Source organism: Ursus americanus, chromosome X (genome assembly GCF_024610735.1).
Source record: "Ursus americanus isolate L20-20 chromosome X, mUrsAme1.1.p, whole genome shotgun sequence".
Classification (NCBI taxonomy): Eukaryota; Metazoa; Chordata; class Mammalia; order Carnivora; family Ursidae; genus Ursus; species Ursus americanus.
Genome location: NC_142164.1, coordinates 30,496,860 through 30,515,045, shown reverse-complemented (window position 1 = coordinate 30,515,045; position 18,186 = coordinate 30,496,860). Strand labels below are relative to the sequence as shown.

The 18,186-nt window shown below is 38.7% G+C and overlaps 1 protein-coding gene across 2 annotated transcripts in view; it reads left to right on the top strand.

Annotated features, from left to right (window-relative positions):
• WDR44 (WD repeat domain 44) overlaps positions 1 to 18,186 on the top strand; it is an 84,731-nt gene that overhangs the window by 29,882 nt on the left and 36,663 nt on the right. For both annotated transcript variants that reach the window (XM_087859925.1, XM_045804928.2), the window contains exons 3-8: positions 3,300 to 3,374; positions 8,306 to 8,942; positions 9,413 to 9,543; positions 10,651 to 10,746; positions 13,471 to 13,607; positions 14,403 to 14,486. In XM_087859925.1, the coding sequence (XP_087716051.1) occupies positions 3,300 to 3,374; positions 8,306 to 8,942; positions 9,413 to 9,543; positions 10,651 to 10,746; positions 13,471 to 13,607; positions 14,403 to 14,486 (1,160 nt within the window). The remainder of the gene's footprint in view (positions 1 to 3,299; positions 3,375 to 8,305; positions 8,943 to 9,412; positions 9,544 to 10,650; positions 10,747 to 13,470; positions 13,608 to 14,402; positions 14,487 to 18,186) is intronic.

Here is an 18,186-nt window from a genome sequence, read left to right as displayed (position 1 = left end):
CAAGAGCTTGAGCCCCACGTTGGGGGTAGAGATTACCAAAAAATAAAAACAATAAATAAACTTTAAAAAGTAAATAAGTAAATACATAAAATTTCACTTAGTCACTGTTAATAGCTCCCCCCTTCCTCACTAGTAAAAACTAGAAGTGACCTGAATTTTTTAATAACTGACATTTTTAGCTTACTGTTCTTTAGTAGATAATAAGATTTCCTAGAGAGTAGATTACTTTTTTTTTTAAAGATTGTATTTGTTTCTTTGACAGAGAGAGCACAAGCAGGGGGAGCAGCCCAGGGAGAGGGAGAAGCAGGCTCCTGCTGAGCAGGGGAGCTGGATGCGGGACTCCTGGGATCATGACCTGAGCCAAAGGCAGACACTTAACCGACTGAGCCACCCAGGCACCCCAAGTGTAGATTACTTTTGTACAGATTATTTGTGAAAATGATTAGTCTTTTGTCGGATGTGCTTATTAAAATTAAAAAGCTCAAATTGTAGAACCGAATATTGTGAGGAGGGTACAAGCAGCTGTGTAATATCCAGCAGAGATGGAGGGAAAGAGTGGAGTGAATTGCTAGAAATTGAATGATCCTATCATACCTCTTTTTTTATTTTTTTAAGATTTTATTTATTAGAGAGAGCATGAGCGTGGGAGAGAGAGAAGATGAGCACGGATCGGGAGGGAAGAGGGTGAGGTTGAGAAGCACACTCCCTGCTGAGCAGGAAGCCACCCAGGCGCCCCCCTACCATACCTCTTAAGGAAGTATATTTCTGAGGTTGTGATAGGCATGTGTTAGAAATGGCCTGATGGTGGGAATCTGGGATTTGGTAGGCCCTGTGCTTTAGTAATGAGATAGCCCATCTCTAGAAGGAGGTAGTGAATGAGGAGTGTCTGAAGTCTGAGTTGGTGTTGGTTGTCTGCAGGCACATTCTTGGCTTCTATTGCTTTACCTCCACAGACTGATCAAGGTGCTAGGGGAAGGACCTGGACCTTAGACATCACTGAGAGAGAATCATAAATGACTATATATGTACTAAACCAGGTTTTACTAAGAAACCTTCTGATTAACTTCTCTAGAGATTAGATCCTCTGGTAGGTGCCCTATCACTCCATTAAACTTGTGACTTAACCAGTTTACCTTATAGAGGTTGATAACCTTTCAAAGGTTCAAAGTCCAGGAGAGTTTTGTTAAAGCCAAATGAAATAGAACTCTAATCACTGCTTGGCAGTTTTGATCAGTGTGAGAATATTAATCTTTGATGGTTGTTAAGTACTTAATTCAAACAAATTAAATTGAGGTATGGGAATTATTAGTGTGTATTTTTGCTTAAGTTAATTTAGGGAACATACCCATGGAATTAATGTTGTATAGTGCTTCTGATTTTCCTACTAATGAACAGTTATTAGAGGATAATTGGATAAATATAGTTAATTCGTAAGGTAGTTGAAGGTGTTTCTCTAATGTGCATTAACTGTCCTTAATGACCATCAGCCTTTCAAGTATTCTCTGTCCCTCATCTTGTCAAGATTATCTTACTAATTGGTTTTGATTAGAATTCTTTTTCTTTTAGTTTAAAACCAGGATTTTATTAAGATATATAATCTTAAGATATGTGTATTTACTGAAGAAAAGCCAGAGCCATGCATTATTCAACATTCATTTAGCAAATGATTACTTTTGCCTGGCACTCTTTTAGGTACTGGGTACATAGTGGTAGACAGAACAAAGCCCCTGCTCTGATGGAGCTTACATTCTAGTGGGGCAAGGAAGAGACAAAAAAATAAGCAAGTAAACAGGGTCATTTCAGATGGAAATAAGTACAATGAAGAAACAGAAAATATAGATAATGTGATAGAAAGTGAAGCAGGTAAGGCTATTTTAAGGTGATCAGGGAAGGTTTTTCTAATGTGATAACACTTGAGCTATCACCCTAAGGATGGTAAAGAACCACCCAGTTGGCCAAAGTGTGATTGTGGGGTTGTGGTGGACAAGGGAGGTGAGAAATCTAGAAGATGTCAAAGATATAGGCCCTTGTGGGTTGTGGTTGAGTTTGGATTTTACCTGACACTTAAAATTCCACAAAACAACTTTCCAGCTTGAAGATATCAGAAGTCCTATGGAAATTTCTCTAGCACATTAAATCTTCAGCATTATACTGATCTGGAGTAGCTTTTTTTTTTTTTTAAGATTTTATTTATTTATTTGACAGAGAGAGAGACAGCCATCAAGAGAAGGAACACAAGCAGGGGGAGGGGAGAGAAAGAAGTAGTCTCCCAGTGGAGCAGGGAGCCCGATGTGGGGCTCGATCCCAGGACCCTGGGATCATGCCCTGAGCCGAAGGCAGACGCTTAACAACTGAGCCACCCAGGCGCCCCTGATCTGTGGTAGTTTTATCACAGCACCTGTCATGATCATTTCCTAATTACTTGTATAAGTGCTCCCTTGATACTTACATACATCATTATGCACCTTAGGTTGCTTATCTGTCACAAATGGTTATTGTGACCTTCTCTAACTCTGTGATGTGTACCAAAAATTATGAAAAGTTTTTTTCTCAGTATCATTAGTAGGATTCAAATTGCTATACTTTTGTAAACATAATGACAATTTAGGATGGAGACGAATACTATGTTTACATTTACAAAGGTGTAATTGTCTTATTTTACCGGAATTTTTTTTCCAGCAGAAAAGCAGTACCCGTCTCTACCTTCTCTAACCTCCCAGATATATATATATATATGTACGTATGTGTATATGAATGTATACGTAGATATATATGTATTTTTGGTGGGTTTGATTTCATCTCTTACTGTTTGGTGGACTTTATTTAACTTCTGGTTTTCTTGACTCCTTTCATCTAAAGCATGTAGCATTTTTAAGAAAATTGTTCTGAATGTGGTTTTCTGCTTTATGTACTTTTATATTTATGGAGCAATACTCTGGGAAAAATAGCAATTCTGATTCAACCCTTTGCTTTAAATCCTTCATCTTTTTAAGTACAAGTACAGAGGTACTTGGTAGTTTTTATCTTCCCATATGGTTTTTAATGTTAAAGAGATGGGCATATTTATAGGAAAATAACCTGTTGCCGTAGAAATATAGAAAATGCTGACTGGTAACCTTATACAAATCACATTGTCCCAGTTGGCATAAAATATCTGGGTATCTTTCCGTATACAAACATCTAAGCCCTTTATGGGCCTTTGCTTTATTAATGCTATATTTTCTAATTTGTACCCATCTTAAAGAGAATTTTAAAGAGAAAATGTCATCATTTGGTCTCTTTTTTTCTTTTTGATGTAGGAAACTGAGAACACTGCACACGAAGTTGGACATGAGTCTCCTGTACAAGAATTGAAGCAAGATGTGTCTAAAAAGGTTGGTAAGATATGATGTCAGTGTTAGTTTAACAGAGGTCATATATATATGTGTGTGTGTGTATATATATATATATATATATATATATATATGTGTATATATATATATGGTGTATTTAAAGTGGAAAATTTTCTATATTCTTTTAGTATAGTGCTGTGTACTTGGTGAGTGTTCAGTAAATGTTCCTTGAATCTTGAGTTTGAGATTGAAGACATATCAGGCGTTTTAGAGGTCATTTCATAAACAAACTAATAGATAATTGTTCCTTGAAACAATATTTTGAAAAATGTTTTGTAATGTATTTCTATTTTTTATGCTTATATCTTGAAGTGACTACCAAGAGTTAAAGGTATTGAAAAACTCAGTGCAGCAAATTCTGATGTCTTTAGGAGTTAGAGGTTACAAGAAGTCATTACTCTGATAGTGCCTTTGATACCTTTTAAAGAATTGATGCTATAAAGCTTCAGAGTTTGGTTTACTAGAAGAGACTGAGCACAAGATAAAAATTTTGACAATGGGTAGTTCACAGTATCAGGATAAAATCCAAGGAGAAAGGATGCTGTGTGCTCATTTAGTTATACTACTTGTGAGTATTTTCTGTGCCCCTGGCCCTATTCTAGCCAGTGGGTTTCCAGAGACCAGCAACACGACACATTCTCTCTCCCAGAGTTTCTCAATAGTGACACTTTGGGCTGAACAATTTTTTGTTGTGGAGGGAAGGAGAGACTTTTCTGTGCATTGTAGGATATTCAACAGTGTCCCTGGCTTCTACCCACTAGACGTCAGTAGATTCCTCCTTACCCGCACCCTATCATGACAACTAAAGATGTCTTACAGACATCACCAAATGTCTGGGGAGGAGTGCTGGGCAAAATCGCCCTTGATGAAGATCCATTTTTCTACCCTTGTGGAATTTATAAATTTAATGGACTCCATATTTTATGTATTATTTTATTTTACTTTATTTTATTTACTAGACAGGGAGAAAGGGGGGGGAGGAGCAGAGAGAGAGAGAGAGAGAATCTTAAGCAGACTCCATGCCCAGTGCAGAGCCCAGTTCCACATCCCTGAGATGATCTGGGCCAAAATCAAGAGTCCAATGCTGAGGGATGCCTGGGTGGCTCAGTTGGTTAAGCATCTGCCTTCGGCTCAGGTCATGATCCCAGAGATCAAGTCTCACATTGGGCACCTTGCTCGGTGGGGAGCCTGCTTCTCCCTCTGCCTGCTCTGCCTGCCACTCACCCTGCTGTGCTCTCTCTCTCTCCCTCTGTGACAAATAAGTAAATAAAATCTAAAAAAAAAGTCTGGTGCTGAACCAACTGAGCCACCCAGGCGCGCCAATGGACTCTATATTTTAATATTGATCAACTTTTTTCCCTTAAAAGGAATTTTTGGGGGAGAAATGGTATTGTGTATTGGCATAAATAATGAAAGTAATACCATTTTTTTCTTTTTAAATCAGAAGTTGCCCACAATTCTACACTGTAACAAACAGCTGTCTTAATTTTTCAGCATTCATTTTTGGTTCTCACCCATTAGCATGCGTTTTTGGTTTTTTTTGGTTTTCTTTGCCTAATAATAGTGTAGATAGAATTCTATATTTTACTTTTTACTCTTACCATTATTAGTTTTCATCATATTTCTACACAATTTCAATACTCAGTTTTCATTTGATATGTCAGTTTCTATCAAACAAATATATTACAATGCATCTGGCCATTTTTATTGTTGAAACTTGAAATGTTTCTAGTTTTTCCACTAGAGTTTTTCTTTTCCTTTTTAAGAATTTTTTCTTAGGGTAAGTAATAGTGGCCAAAAAAGGTGATTTTTAAGAAGACTTTAGAAACTGAAGAAACAGTAAACATTATGGAGCAGTTGAGTGAAGCTTAAGACTAGGTCTTACTTTTTAAGTTCTAGTCTTTTCAGTTGATTTAAGTATCACATATGAATGATAAAGGCTGTGGGGATAGACACTGCTCCAGGCAGGACACAATCCCTGTGGATTGTGTGTTTTAGTAGAGGAAATTAGTTAAACACAAAACTGAATGTAAAGTGTTCATATAAACTTACAAACTATTATAAGAACGGAAAGGGAGACTTGACTTCCTGCTTGAGGATAGGAATGGGGAAGACCTCATGGAGGAAGAAACATCTGAGCTGGTTCTCGATGAATGGGTAAGATTTGGACAGGCAAAGATGAGAGTTGAAAGGCATAACCAAAGGCATGGAGAAGAGAAATGTGCAGAATGGTTGCAAATGAGACTAGAGCCCAAAGTTAGGGCCAAACTATGGGAATGCCTTTTATGTCATACTAAAACATCTGGTTTCTATTTTAGAGTCACTGGAAAATCAGTGAGGTTTTTGAAGCAGGGAGGTGATGTGAAGCTAACAGTTGCTTTAGCATATTCATCTCTATGTTGATCTTGATTCTCGCTGTTCTCTTGGTCTTACCCTCTTTGCTACCTCCTGAAACCCAGAAGGAAAAAAAAAAAAAACAGGGTTAGGTACTATGAGTAGGTGCTGTTAGAGTGTATCAAGAGGGAGAAAATATGGGCCTTGTGTTCCAAAAGCTAATTATCTGCTATGGAGAAAGTATTTATATAGAGCTAGCCCATATATTACTTTGTGTTTATAGTTCGTACTATAGTGAATGGTTAAGACTGATAGGAGTACAGTGAAGGAAGGGATAAGGGATTGGGGAAGACTTGTGATTTTTAACCTCATTTTAACCCCTCTTCTCGCATTATCCTGTCCATCATGCATAGTGATTCTTTTTTTTTTTTTTTTAAAGATTTTATTTGTTTGACAGAGAGAGACACAGCGAGAGAGGGAACACAAGCAGGGGGAGTGGGAGAGGGAAAAGCAGGCTTTCCGCTGAGCAGAGAGCCCGATGCAGAGCTCGATCTCAGGACCCTGGGATCATGACCTGAGCCAAAGGCAGACGCTTAACGATTGAGCCACCCAGGCGCCCCTATAGTGATTATTTCAGACCTTTACAGTCACCTCATGCTCACTGTGCCCACATGTATCCTGCTTGCTTTCAGCAGATAACCTTGTTTATGACTGCACGTAGGCATTAGAGACTAAGAAGCCTGCATTTACACCTTTTCATCTGCTCTCACTTCCCTTACCTGCAAATTTGTTTTCATCTTTTGCCTCTTTTTCAAGTCTGAGAACTTAGTATTATTGTTTTTTGCCTGTCCAAAATAACATGCTATAATATAAAAAACACTGGATTTTTTAGAAAAACCTGGATTTCAGTTTTGACTTTGTAGTTTAATAGCTGTGGGACCTTCGACAAAATTCTTTTTTTTTTCTTCTTGGACAAACTTCTTAATGCTGTTACCTCAGATTCCTGTTTCTGTAGAAGGGAAATAATCTAGCTACCTCAAGGCCTGTGTGATGATTAAATAGAAAATATGTGTATTGGCCTAATACACAATAGACCCTCTTTCTTTTCTTCTCCAGAACTTCATTATCTTACTTTCCATTGACTCCTTCCCCTCAGTTTGTAAAAATGCTGGGTCACTTTCTTCCAGCCTCTTCCATTTATAGCCAAGCTTTTTGAAAACATAGATTGTGCTGGCTATCTCTATGTTGTCACCTCTTACTCATTCTTAAACCCACTGGCTTCTGTTATCACTAAGGCACTCAGTGCTCAGTAACCACCTAATTGACAAAGTAGGTGGACTCTAGTTAATATTCCTCTGGTAAAAAGTGTAATTAAGACTAAGATAAGGGGCACCTGGGTGGCTCAGTTGGTTAAGCGGCTGCTTTCCACTCAGGTGGTCCTGGGATCCAGCCCCCTGTCAGGCTCCCTGCTTAGCAGGGAGCCTGCTTCTCCCTCCCCGTCTGCCTGCCACTCCCTACCCCCCCCCCCCCCCCCCGCTTATGCTCTCTCTCTCTCTCTCTCAGATAAATAAATCTTAAAAAAAAAAAAAAACTAGGATAACAATTTGAAGTTTAAGAAAAATCATTATGTGGACTGTGCTGGGAAATCAGGGAAGAATATTACTGGGTGGCAGTCATATCCAGTTGAAGTCAGCATGAATTTGTGGTAAGCCAGATCAGGATGGGTCTGTGACACATTCTGTTAACTTTCTGGAGCCAAGGAATTGAGAAAGCAGAAGTCATCCATGGTTGGGCATGGTGGAAAGATAAGTGGACTGGGAGATTGTATGTAGTAATAATGACAGTACTGAGTAGAAAATATCTTTTCTTCTAAATGTTGGTATAAGATATAGAAACCCTATCTGTATTTTTCAGCTACAGAAAAGAAATAGAATGGGGAAAAAGGCAAGGTGAGCTGAGTGAACTCTTTTCGTGGTCCTGACATTTCTCTGAATAGTGGAGTATTAGGTGTAGTTTGTTTAAGACTATTAATCTCGCTGCATCTGCTGGCCTTTTCTGTCTTGGGCTTGAGTTCAGAACTAAACAATTCAAATTCTTGTGCTCGGTGGTTTTGGTTCTCATGGTTTTGTTAACTAGGCTAAAAGCAGTAGGTTGTTACTGTAACTGACTTGGCATAAATATGTAAATGAACAGTGACATGAAGAGTCTGAATGTAAATTTAGGTCTGAACTTTATTTTACAGGGTTGTTTGAACTATTGTGATTATACATACTAGCAGATTCCCTATTATAATGGTTAAGAGTTCAGATTCTGGAACCAAACTCCCGGGATTTTTGCCAGCTTCATCACTCACTAGCTCTGTGTCCTTGGACAAATCACTTGATCCCTCTATGCTTTTGTTCCTTCATTTGTGTAATGATGATATTAAGAGTGCGATCTCATAGAGTTATTGTAAAGATTAAAAAGGTAAAGTGTTAATAACATTCCCTGGCACATAGTAAGTACTATGTAAATGATTAGCTGTTATGTTCTTGTAAATAGCCTCATTTTTTAAAAACTGCTTTTTAACCTTTCATCAGATTATTGAAAGTATTATTGAGGAGAGTCAGAAAGTACTACAGCTGGAAGACGACTCTTCGGATTCCAAAGGAAAAGGGCACTCTGACCAGGCTACTGCCAGTTCTATTGTAGCTGGAACAGATCTTAGCAATATACCTGGACTGTTAGCCATAGATCAAGTACCGGAAGATTCCAAAAAGGCAGAGAGTCAGAATGCAATTGAAGAAACTGAATTAGAATCAAGAAGATGTTTTCCTTCTGATGACACTTATGAGAAGTCAGTTGATGAAATCACTAAGTTAACTGAAATAAGTTCAGCTGAGCAGCATAATGTGCCTGAAACTGAAACAGAAGTATTGAACAAGGAAGCCATGGAAGTCAAAGGAAGTGGTGATGTTCTAGAACCTGTGTCCTCAGACTCTTTATCTACTAAAGATTTTGCTGCCATGGAAGAAGTGGCTCCCGCCAAACCCCCAAGACAGCTTACTCCAGAACCTGACATTGTGGCTAGTACTAAGAAGCCTGTTCCAGCACGCCCTCCCCCTCCAACTAATTTCCCACCTCCCAGACCCCCACCTCCATCTCGACCTGCTCCACCACCAAGAAAAAAGAAAAGCGAATTGGAGTTTGAGGCCCTTAAAACGCCTGATCTAGATGGCAAGTATTTAATTGAGAAAGAACTTTTTGTGGAGAGATTTTGGAATTTTACTTTCTGGTTTTGTTTCAGTTTATGCTATATACAACCACGTCAATGACCATGACCAAGTTATAAAAGTTATTTTAGTAATAAAAGGTGAAAGTGTTTACATTGGTAGTAAGTTACTGTGTTCGAACATTTTAGTAGACTTCAGACTTTCAAATCTGTTACCATTGGAGACTTAAGATCTGAATTCAAGATGTAGATCTCTTCGTGTGTAAGTTGTATAACTTTGAGGAATTGAAATAACTTTTTCGAACCCTGGTTTCTCCATATATAAAATGAGAGTAATAAAACCACTTTCCTTATGGGATTGTTGTAAGAATCAGACAAAGGTTAAATCACTTTTGAAGCTCTATGTAAGGTCCTATATAAATACTAGTTATTGCCATTATCATCATCATCATTACTATCATTATTGACATTGCAGTTCCCAAAGAGAATATTACATCTGATACTCTCCTAAGTACGAACATGGCTTCAGAGAATACAGTCAAGGATTCTCAGCCTTCTCTTGACTTGGCAAGTGCTACCAGTGGAGATAAAGTAGTTACTGCCCAGGTTCGTGAATTCATGTTATTTTTGATAAGAGACTTTAACAACTTTCTGTAGCTGTCTGGTTTGTTGCTTGTCGAACCTTCTTTCTTCTCTAGGCAAAATATTTCCTTGTCCTTAAAACCTGGCCGTCTTATATCCCTTTTTTAGCTCTGCTACTACATAGCTAGGTGATTCTAACAAACTAATATCTGAGTTTCAGATGTCCCATTGATAAAATGAGGGGAAAACCTTCCTTGAAGGTGTCGTGCAAGGATGAAGTGAAATAAAATATGCCAAGTACCTGGCATGCAGTAGGCAATCAAAAAAATGAAAGATACTGCTATTTGTAACATTATTATAATGTTAATAAACATCAACTACAGTCTTTATTTACCTTACCTATGGTGGTCAAAATTGAGGACTTCTATTTACAATTTCCTTTACCTAATCATGAAAAAAACCTTCATATACTAGGCTGTATATCCCTATATGAGGCGATAGAAAGCACGTGAGAGCATGAATTTTTACCTTAGCCCAATTTCTGGGACTCAAGGCTTATGTGGTATCTATGGTAGGGACAGGTTAGCAGACTGGGAGATATGGCACTTCAGTCTTGTCATAGCCTTAGAGCAGAGACGCAGTAGCCTGTTTTCATAGAGTCCCTGAGCTAAGAATGGTCTTTACATTTTTAAAGGATTGTAAGAAAAAAAAAAGGAATATGTGATAGACACTATATGTGAAGCAGAAAGCCTAAAACATTTACTGTCTGGCTCTTTATACAAAAGTTTGCCAACCCCTGCCTTCAAGATAAGCACAAGTATAGCTCTGATTAATGGCACCCTTAGTGCTGGCATTCTGCTAGTAGAGAACTGCTTTTGGGTCAGGTTCAAATAGAACATTTATTTGCTTTCAAGACTAAGACATTATTTCATGGGCAGCAGTGGTTTTGATACCTAATGTTTTTCAGCATGCTGGGAATAATAAAGGACTGAAATGGAGTGTTTCATTAAAATTTTCAGTAGGCTCCATTATGTGAAGTATGGAATTCTTTAAACTGTGTGTGGTAATGAATAATTGAGTGTTTGTAGAAATTGACTCGTCTACTTTCTGTTTATAAAATTGTAATTTTAGGAAAATGGAAAAGCACCTGATGGGCAGACCATAGCAGGTGAAGTGATGGGCCCTCAGAGACCTAGATCCAACTCTGGGAGAGAGCTTACTGATGAGGTATGATTCGATTTTTTTTGTTCTTAAAAACATATAAAAGTCAGAGTGAAAAGATGAAGAGGTTCTCAAGATAAATGGTGGTGATGGTTGCACAGCATTGTGAATGTGTTTAATACCACTGAACTATACAGCTAAAAATATTTTACCATGATTAAAAAATTTTTTTAAGTTTATTGTTATTAAGCAAAAAAAATTAATGTAGAAGGAAAAAATGAAAATTGATTTTCTTAGATAATAAAAAAATTTATATTTTATTTATTTTTATTTATTTATTTATTTTTAAGTAAACGCTACACCCAATGTGGGGCTCAAACTCATAACCCTGAGATCAAGAGTTACATGCTTTACAAAGAAACAATTGCTGGAGAGGATGTGGAGAAAGGGGATCCCTCCTACATTGTTGGTGGGAATGCAAGTTGGTACAGCCACTCTGGAAAACAGTGTGGAGGTCCCTTAAAGTTAAAAATTGAGCTACCCTATGATCCAGCCATTGCACTACTGGGTGTTTACCCCAAAGATACAGACGTAGTGAAGAGAAGGGCCATATGCACCCCAATGTTCATAGCAGCAATGTCCACAATAGCTAAATCGTGGAAGGAGCCGAGATGCCCTTCAACAGATGACTGGATTAAGAAGTTGTGGTCCATATATACAATGGAATATTACTCAGCTATCAGAAAGAACGAGTTCTCAACATTTGCTACAACATGGACGGCACTGGAGGAGATAATGCTAAGTGAAATAAGTCAAGCAGAGAAAGACAAGTATCATATGATTTCTCTCATCTATGGAACATAAGAACTAGGATGATCGGTAGGGGAAGAAAGGGATAAAGAAAGGGGGGGTAATCAGAAGGGGGAATGAAACATGAGAGACTATGGACTATGAGAAACAAACTGAGGGCCTCAGAGGGGAGGGGGGTGGGGGAATGGGATAGACCGGTGATGGGTAGTAAGGAGGGCACGTATTGCATGGTGCACTGGGTGTTATACACAACTAATGAATCATCGAGCCTTACATCGGAAACTGGGGATGTACTGTATGGTGACTAACATAATATAATAAAAAATCATTTAAAAAAAAAAAAGAGTTACATGCTTTACTGACTGAGCCAATGAGGCATCCCAGTTTTGGGTTTATTTGTTTTGTTTTGTTTTCTGTTTTTTTTTGTTTGTTTTTAAAGATTTTATTTATTTGAGAGAGAGAGAGACAGAGATAGCAACAGAGAGCACAAGTAGGGAAGAGAGAGAGAAGTAGGCTCCCCACTGAGCAGGGAGCCTGACTCAGGGCTTGATCCCAGGACTCTGGGATCATGACCTGAGTCTAAGGCAGACGCTTAACTGACTGAGCCACTCAGGCGCCCCAGTTTTTGTTTTTTTTAATATGCTGGAGTTTGCAGCTCTAACTTAAAATTACCTTTTTATACCATTATGTGGTAGAATAAATGTATTAAAAACAAAGCCCAAATTTAATAGAAGGTGGGCTTAAAAAGAACTTGATGTTATACGTTTTTATACTTGTTAGGTGATGTACAGTGTATACAGACTCAGTGCTTACCATTAAAATTTATTATACATCAGTTGGCCAATTTATTCTGAATAAAGTTTTGAAGCAAAATCTTAGTTTTCATGTCTTTTTTCTTTATTTAAAGATTTTTTCTTTTAATTTTTAAGTAATCGCTACACCCAACGTGTTGCTCAAACTCAACCCCAATATTAAGAGCCGCATGCTCCACCGACTGAGCCAGCCAGGCGCCCCAGTTTTCATTTCTTTTAAATGATAACGTTTGAAAAAATTATTTTACTTTGGAAAACAGTATGGCAGTTCCTCAAAGCATTAGGCATTGAGTTACCATGACTCAGCAATTCTCTCCTATGTATACACCAAATAGAAATGAAAATATATGTCCACACAAAAAAAATGTACACAGGTGGGGCACCTGGGTGGCTCAGTTGGTGAAGCGTCTGCCTTTGGCTCAGGTCATGATCTCAGGGTCCTGGTATTGAGCCCTGTGCATGGGGCTCCCTGCTCAGCAGGGAGTCTGCTTCTCCCTCTGCCCTTACCCCTCCCCCTGTTCATGCTCGTGTGCTCTCTTTTCTCTCTCTCTCTCTCTCTCTCTCAAATAAAATCTTTAAAAAAAATGTATACAAGTATTCATAATAGCCAGTATGGAAACAACACAAACGTTCATTGCCCATGAATGGATAAATAAAATGTGGTATATCCAATCCACATGGACTGTTTTTTGGCAATTAAGAATGGAGTTCTGACACATGCTGCAGTATGGATGAACCTTGAAAACACGGTGCTAAGTGAAAGAAGCCAATCACAAAAGACCACATATGGGATGATTTGATTTATATGAAATGTCTGGAATAGGCAAACTATAGAGACAAAAAGTAAATAGTCGTTGCCAGGGGCTGGGAGGAGAGGGGAATGAGGTATGACATTTAATGGGTATGAGGTTTCTTTTTGAGGTAGTGGAAATATTCTAAACTTAAGGTGACTGTTGCACAACTCTGAATTTACTCAAAATCATTGAATTATACACTTTAAATGAGTGCATTTTGCAGTGTATGAATTGTATCTCACAAAAGAAGTTAAAAATTATTGTACACCGTACTGAATGTATCTAGAAAGTCCTTAGCTTAAATATTTGAGGATTTTGCAGACTCAAAAAGATAATTAAATTATAGGTCCTCTTGGTGTTATTTTTTACCTCAGGAAATTTTAGCCAGTGTCATGATTAAGAACCTGGATACTGGAGAAGAAATACCTTTGAGTCTTGCGGAAGAGAAACTGCCAACAGGTATTAATCCTCTCACTCTGCACATCATGAGAAGGACTAAGGAATATGTAAGGTATGGCCTGTTGTTACTGTTTATCATTTGTAGTGTTTCAGAGTGGTGGCGAAGATTTCTGTGTTTATGAACTGTAACAGTCCTTAATTTGGTTTCATTCAGTCTTCTTTTTTTAAATTTGGAATTAAAATAGAGTTAGTTAATGTACGTATTCTTCAACATTGTTCTCTCTTAAGACCATACAGTTACTTGGGGAAAATAGTATATATCTGAAATCTCATAGTATTTCATTTTTCTTTTTAAACGATTTATATAATACTAGTGACATTATTGAAATATATTGAGGGTAAAAAGCCATGTGGAATGAATACCTGGTTTCTGAACCTTGCTTTAAGGACCACAAATTTTATAAGTGATTGTGTTATCTTTGTAGGTCAGAAAATGGCTTTAGAGTGAGGTGATTAACTTTACTGTGAGATGTATGTAGATCGAAGAAATGATAATTGTGAAAGCAAATCTTAATAAAGTGTAATACGTGATGTACCTGAAGAGCGAAGAGGAAGTTAAACTGTCATTTCTGTGCAGCACGTTTTGTCCAACAAAAAGCCTTGTCGGTAGTAGGTTTTCCCTAAGTTCCTAAATTGCTTTCACTTGCATTTTGTACATTACACCATGCTTAAAGATTCTAGTTTTTGATCTGTCAAGTCTTACATTCTCAGAATCATCATTAAAATTAAACTTCTATAAAGTATGTTAACGTAGTTTTATTCTGAGTGCCTGAGTATATAGTATACGTAGATTGTTGAGAGGTATAGGGGAAATGGCTTCTTTTAAAATGACTTCTTCCCCTTATAGTAATGATGCGGCACAGTCAGATGATGAAGAGAAGTTACAGTCTCAGACAACAGATACTGATGGTGGAAGGTTAAAACAGAAAACGTGAGTTACAGTACATTCCTTTTCTTTATTTCAGACGTGAGTTACAGTACATCTCTTTTCTTTATTTCAAGCTTTTATTTAAAAAATACGAGAATTGCCTTACTGTTTTAAATCTATGCTCTATCTAGTTTATATGTCCATCTCCCACCACCATTTCCTGTCCCCAGCCAATGGATTATGAGTTGCTTGAGGCTGTGTTGGTGGTCATTTCTATAGTATCTGACAAAGAGTAAATGGTCAATAAATTCTGCATCATGCCTGTATTATTTTTCTGATAGTAGGTAGCAGAAGTGTTAGTAGAACATGATTGGTCTTAAAGTTGCTTTCAAATCCTGTTTTTCTCAATTCAACTATACAATTTTTCCCAACTACTCTGCTTCCTAGTAAATTTCCTTTTCTCACTTTCGGTGACACCTACTGTCTACATAACTTACACTTAACATTTTACCTTTATTTTATGTTATCTTAAAGTGTATTCTGAGTTCTTTTAAGATTTTATTTATTTAAGAGAGACAAACAGAGAGAGCACGAGCAGGGGGAGGGGTAGAGGGAGAGGGAGTAACAGACTTCCCACATGAGCAGAGTGTCCCACGCAGGGCTCAATCCCAGGACCTTGGGATCATGACCTGAGCCACCAGGCACCCTGTTTTCTGACTTTCGTTTTTTAATTTTTTTAAAAGATTTTATTTATTTATTGGTCAGAGAGAGAGAGAGTAAAGCAGGGGGAGCAGCAGGCAGGGGGAGAAGCAGGCTCTCCGATAAGTAAGGATCCCAACGTGAGACTCAGTCCCAGAGCCATGAGATCGTGACCTGAGCCAAAGGCAGATGCTTAACCAACTGAGCCACCCAGGCGTCCCTGTTTTCTGCCTTTTTGTTTTTTAAGATTTTATTTATTTATTTGACAGAGATAGAGACAGCCAACAAGAGAGGGAACACAAGCAGGGGGAGTGGGAGAGGAAGAAGCAGGCTTCCCAGCGGAGGAGCCTGATGTGGGGCTCGATCCCAGAACGCCGGGATCACGCCCTGAGCCGAAGGCAGATGCTTAACGACTGAGCCACCCAGGCGCCCCTGTTTTCTGACTTTTAAAAACAAGATAAATAGGTGCAAAATAATGAAATCATATGTTGCAAAAGGATTGTAATCATGACATCCCTCTGTTTCCCTTACAAACATCTAGCACAAATGGTGGGCATATAGATTTTGCTTGATTATACACTGGTCACTTATTTGACAGTAATTTCCCAAAACAGATTCTCCTCTATAATTTGATCTTTTCCTAGTATGGGAAGTGTATCAAAGAAAGCATTGAGAATTCTTGGAAAAGATTTACCCACAATGCAGGTGTATGATGAAACCTCAGATATCTGGAGCTTGGCTGTCTAGCAGTGGCAACTCTCAGAAATCAGAGAATTAGGAATAATTAAGGAGATGGGTAAACACCCAGGAGAGCTGTCACTTACTCCATGCATTAAAGCTCATTCTTTTTCTTTCTTCTTTTTTTTTTTTTTTTTGGATTTTATTTATTTATTTGACAGAGAGAGAGATAGCCAGCGAGAGAGGGAACACAAGCAGGGGGAGTGGGAGAGGAAGAGGCAGGCTCCCAGCGGAGTAGCCTAATGCGGGGCTCGATCCCAGAATGCCGGGATCACGCCCTGAGCCGAAGGCTGACGCTTAGCGACTGAGCCACCCAGGCGCCCCGTCTTCTTTTTATTTTAAGTTCTGCATGGGCTTGAACTTACAACCCTGAGACCAAGACCTAAGCTGAGAGCAGGAGTCAGATGCTTAACCCACTGAGCCACCCAGGCACCCCGGCTCATTATTTTTCTTAAAGAAAAGCTCCTTAGGTTTATTCAAAGCCATTATACTTACTTTTTACAGAATTTTTAAAAAATCTGGTCATCTGGTGTCTGAGGTCAAACAAAATAGAAGTAGCAAACTGTGACAACATGTAGGTCAACACATAATATCGTCAGGTAATATTTTGATTGCAAGAGAGGAATCCAAAAAATGATAAAAGGACTCATACATAGCACAGCTGTTCCATATGGTACTGCTTTCAACTTTTTCTCGACACGACACACAGAAAACTTAGTAATAGTTCCACTGAACACTGGATAAACTAATGAGTCTATTGATGGCTGGAAGAGTCTGCTCACGGTTCTGGCTTCCCTGGGCCCTGCTCTGTTGCCCTGAAGGCTGAGGGGGAGCTGATATTATGGCCTACTTAATCCATTTGAAAGGCCCTGAGTATATTCACAGTAAAGGTGGTAACTGGCTGTGTTTAATAAAGAAAGCAATTTATTGAACATTAAGTGCCATTGAAGAAGGCACAAAAATATATATTTTAGAAATGTTCTCATCCAAAATGATTAAAATATGCTTTCTTACTTAAAGTAGTAGTAAACCTATAGTTACCCAGAAAATATAACTTCTGAGTTACAGGTAGCAGAGACCTTATAATGATTTTTTTTAAAAAAGATTTTATTTATTCATCTGAGAGAGAGCACGAGAGAGAAATCGTGAGAGAACACAAGCAGGGAGGGGGCAGAGGGAGAAGCAAGCTCTCTGCTGAGCAGGGAGCCTGTTGTGGGGCTCGATCCCAGGACCCCGGGATCACGACCTGAGCCGAAGGCAGATGGTTAACTGAGCCACCCAGCCACCCCATGATTTTATTTTTAAGATTTTATTTTTAAGTAATCTCTATACCCAACATGGGGCTCGAACCCACAACCCTGGGATCAAGAGTCACACATTCCACCACCTGAGCCAGCCAAATGCCCTGAGACCTTATAGTGATTTTTTTTTTTGAGAGAGAGAGAGAGAGATTAAGAGCACATGTGCGAGCGGGGTGGGGGGCGGGGGTGTGTTAGGGGGAGGGCAGAGGGAGAGAGGGGGTACGGAGCTTGACATGAGGCTCCATCTCCTGACCCTGAGATGAAACCAAGTGTTGGACACGTAACTGAGCCACGCAGGCACCCCCTTATATAGTAATTTAAAAAATGGTTTATCATCTGTGTTTTCTGATATCAAAACTAATACAGGGATACCTGGCCTTGCTGGCTCAGTCAGTGGAGCTGCAACTCTTGATCTCAGGGTTGTGAGTGTTAGCCCCATGTCGGGTGTAGAGATTACTTTAACAACAAGAACAGGAACAGAAAAGCTAATACAGAAATATGGAAAATGAAAGTCTCTCATACTCTCACCCCCAGAAATAACCAGTGTTAATAATTAGGTGTATTCTCCATAGAATTTTTTTTTCTCACAAAAGTAGGATTAATACTGTCTGCCTATAGTTTATTGGCTTGCTTTTTTTTGCCCTTTTTTTTTTAAGTAAGCTCCATGACCAACAAAAGGCTTGAACTCACAACCCTGAGATCAAGAGTTGCATGCTCTGCTGATTGAACCAGCCAGGTGCCCTGTCAGCTTGCTTTTTAAATTTTATTTATTTATTTATTTATTTATTTATTTATTTATTTATTTTAAGATTTTATTTATTTATTAGACAGAGATAGAGACAGCCAGCGAGAGAGGGAACACAAGCAGGGGGAGTGGGGGAGGAAGAAGCAGGCTCATAGCGGAGGAGCCTGACGTGGGGCTCGATCCCATAACGCCGGGATCACGCCCTGAGCCGAAGGCAGGCGCTTAACCGCTGTGCCACCCAGGCGCCCCTATTATTTTATTTATTTATTTTAAAAGATTA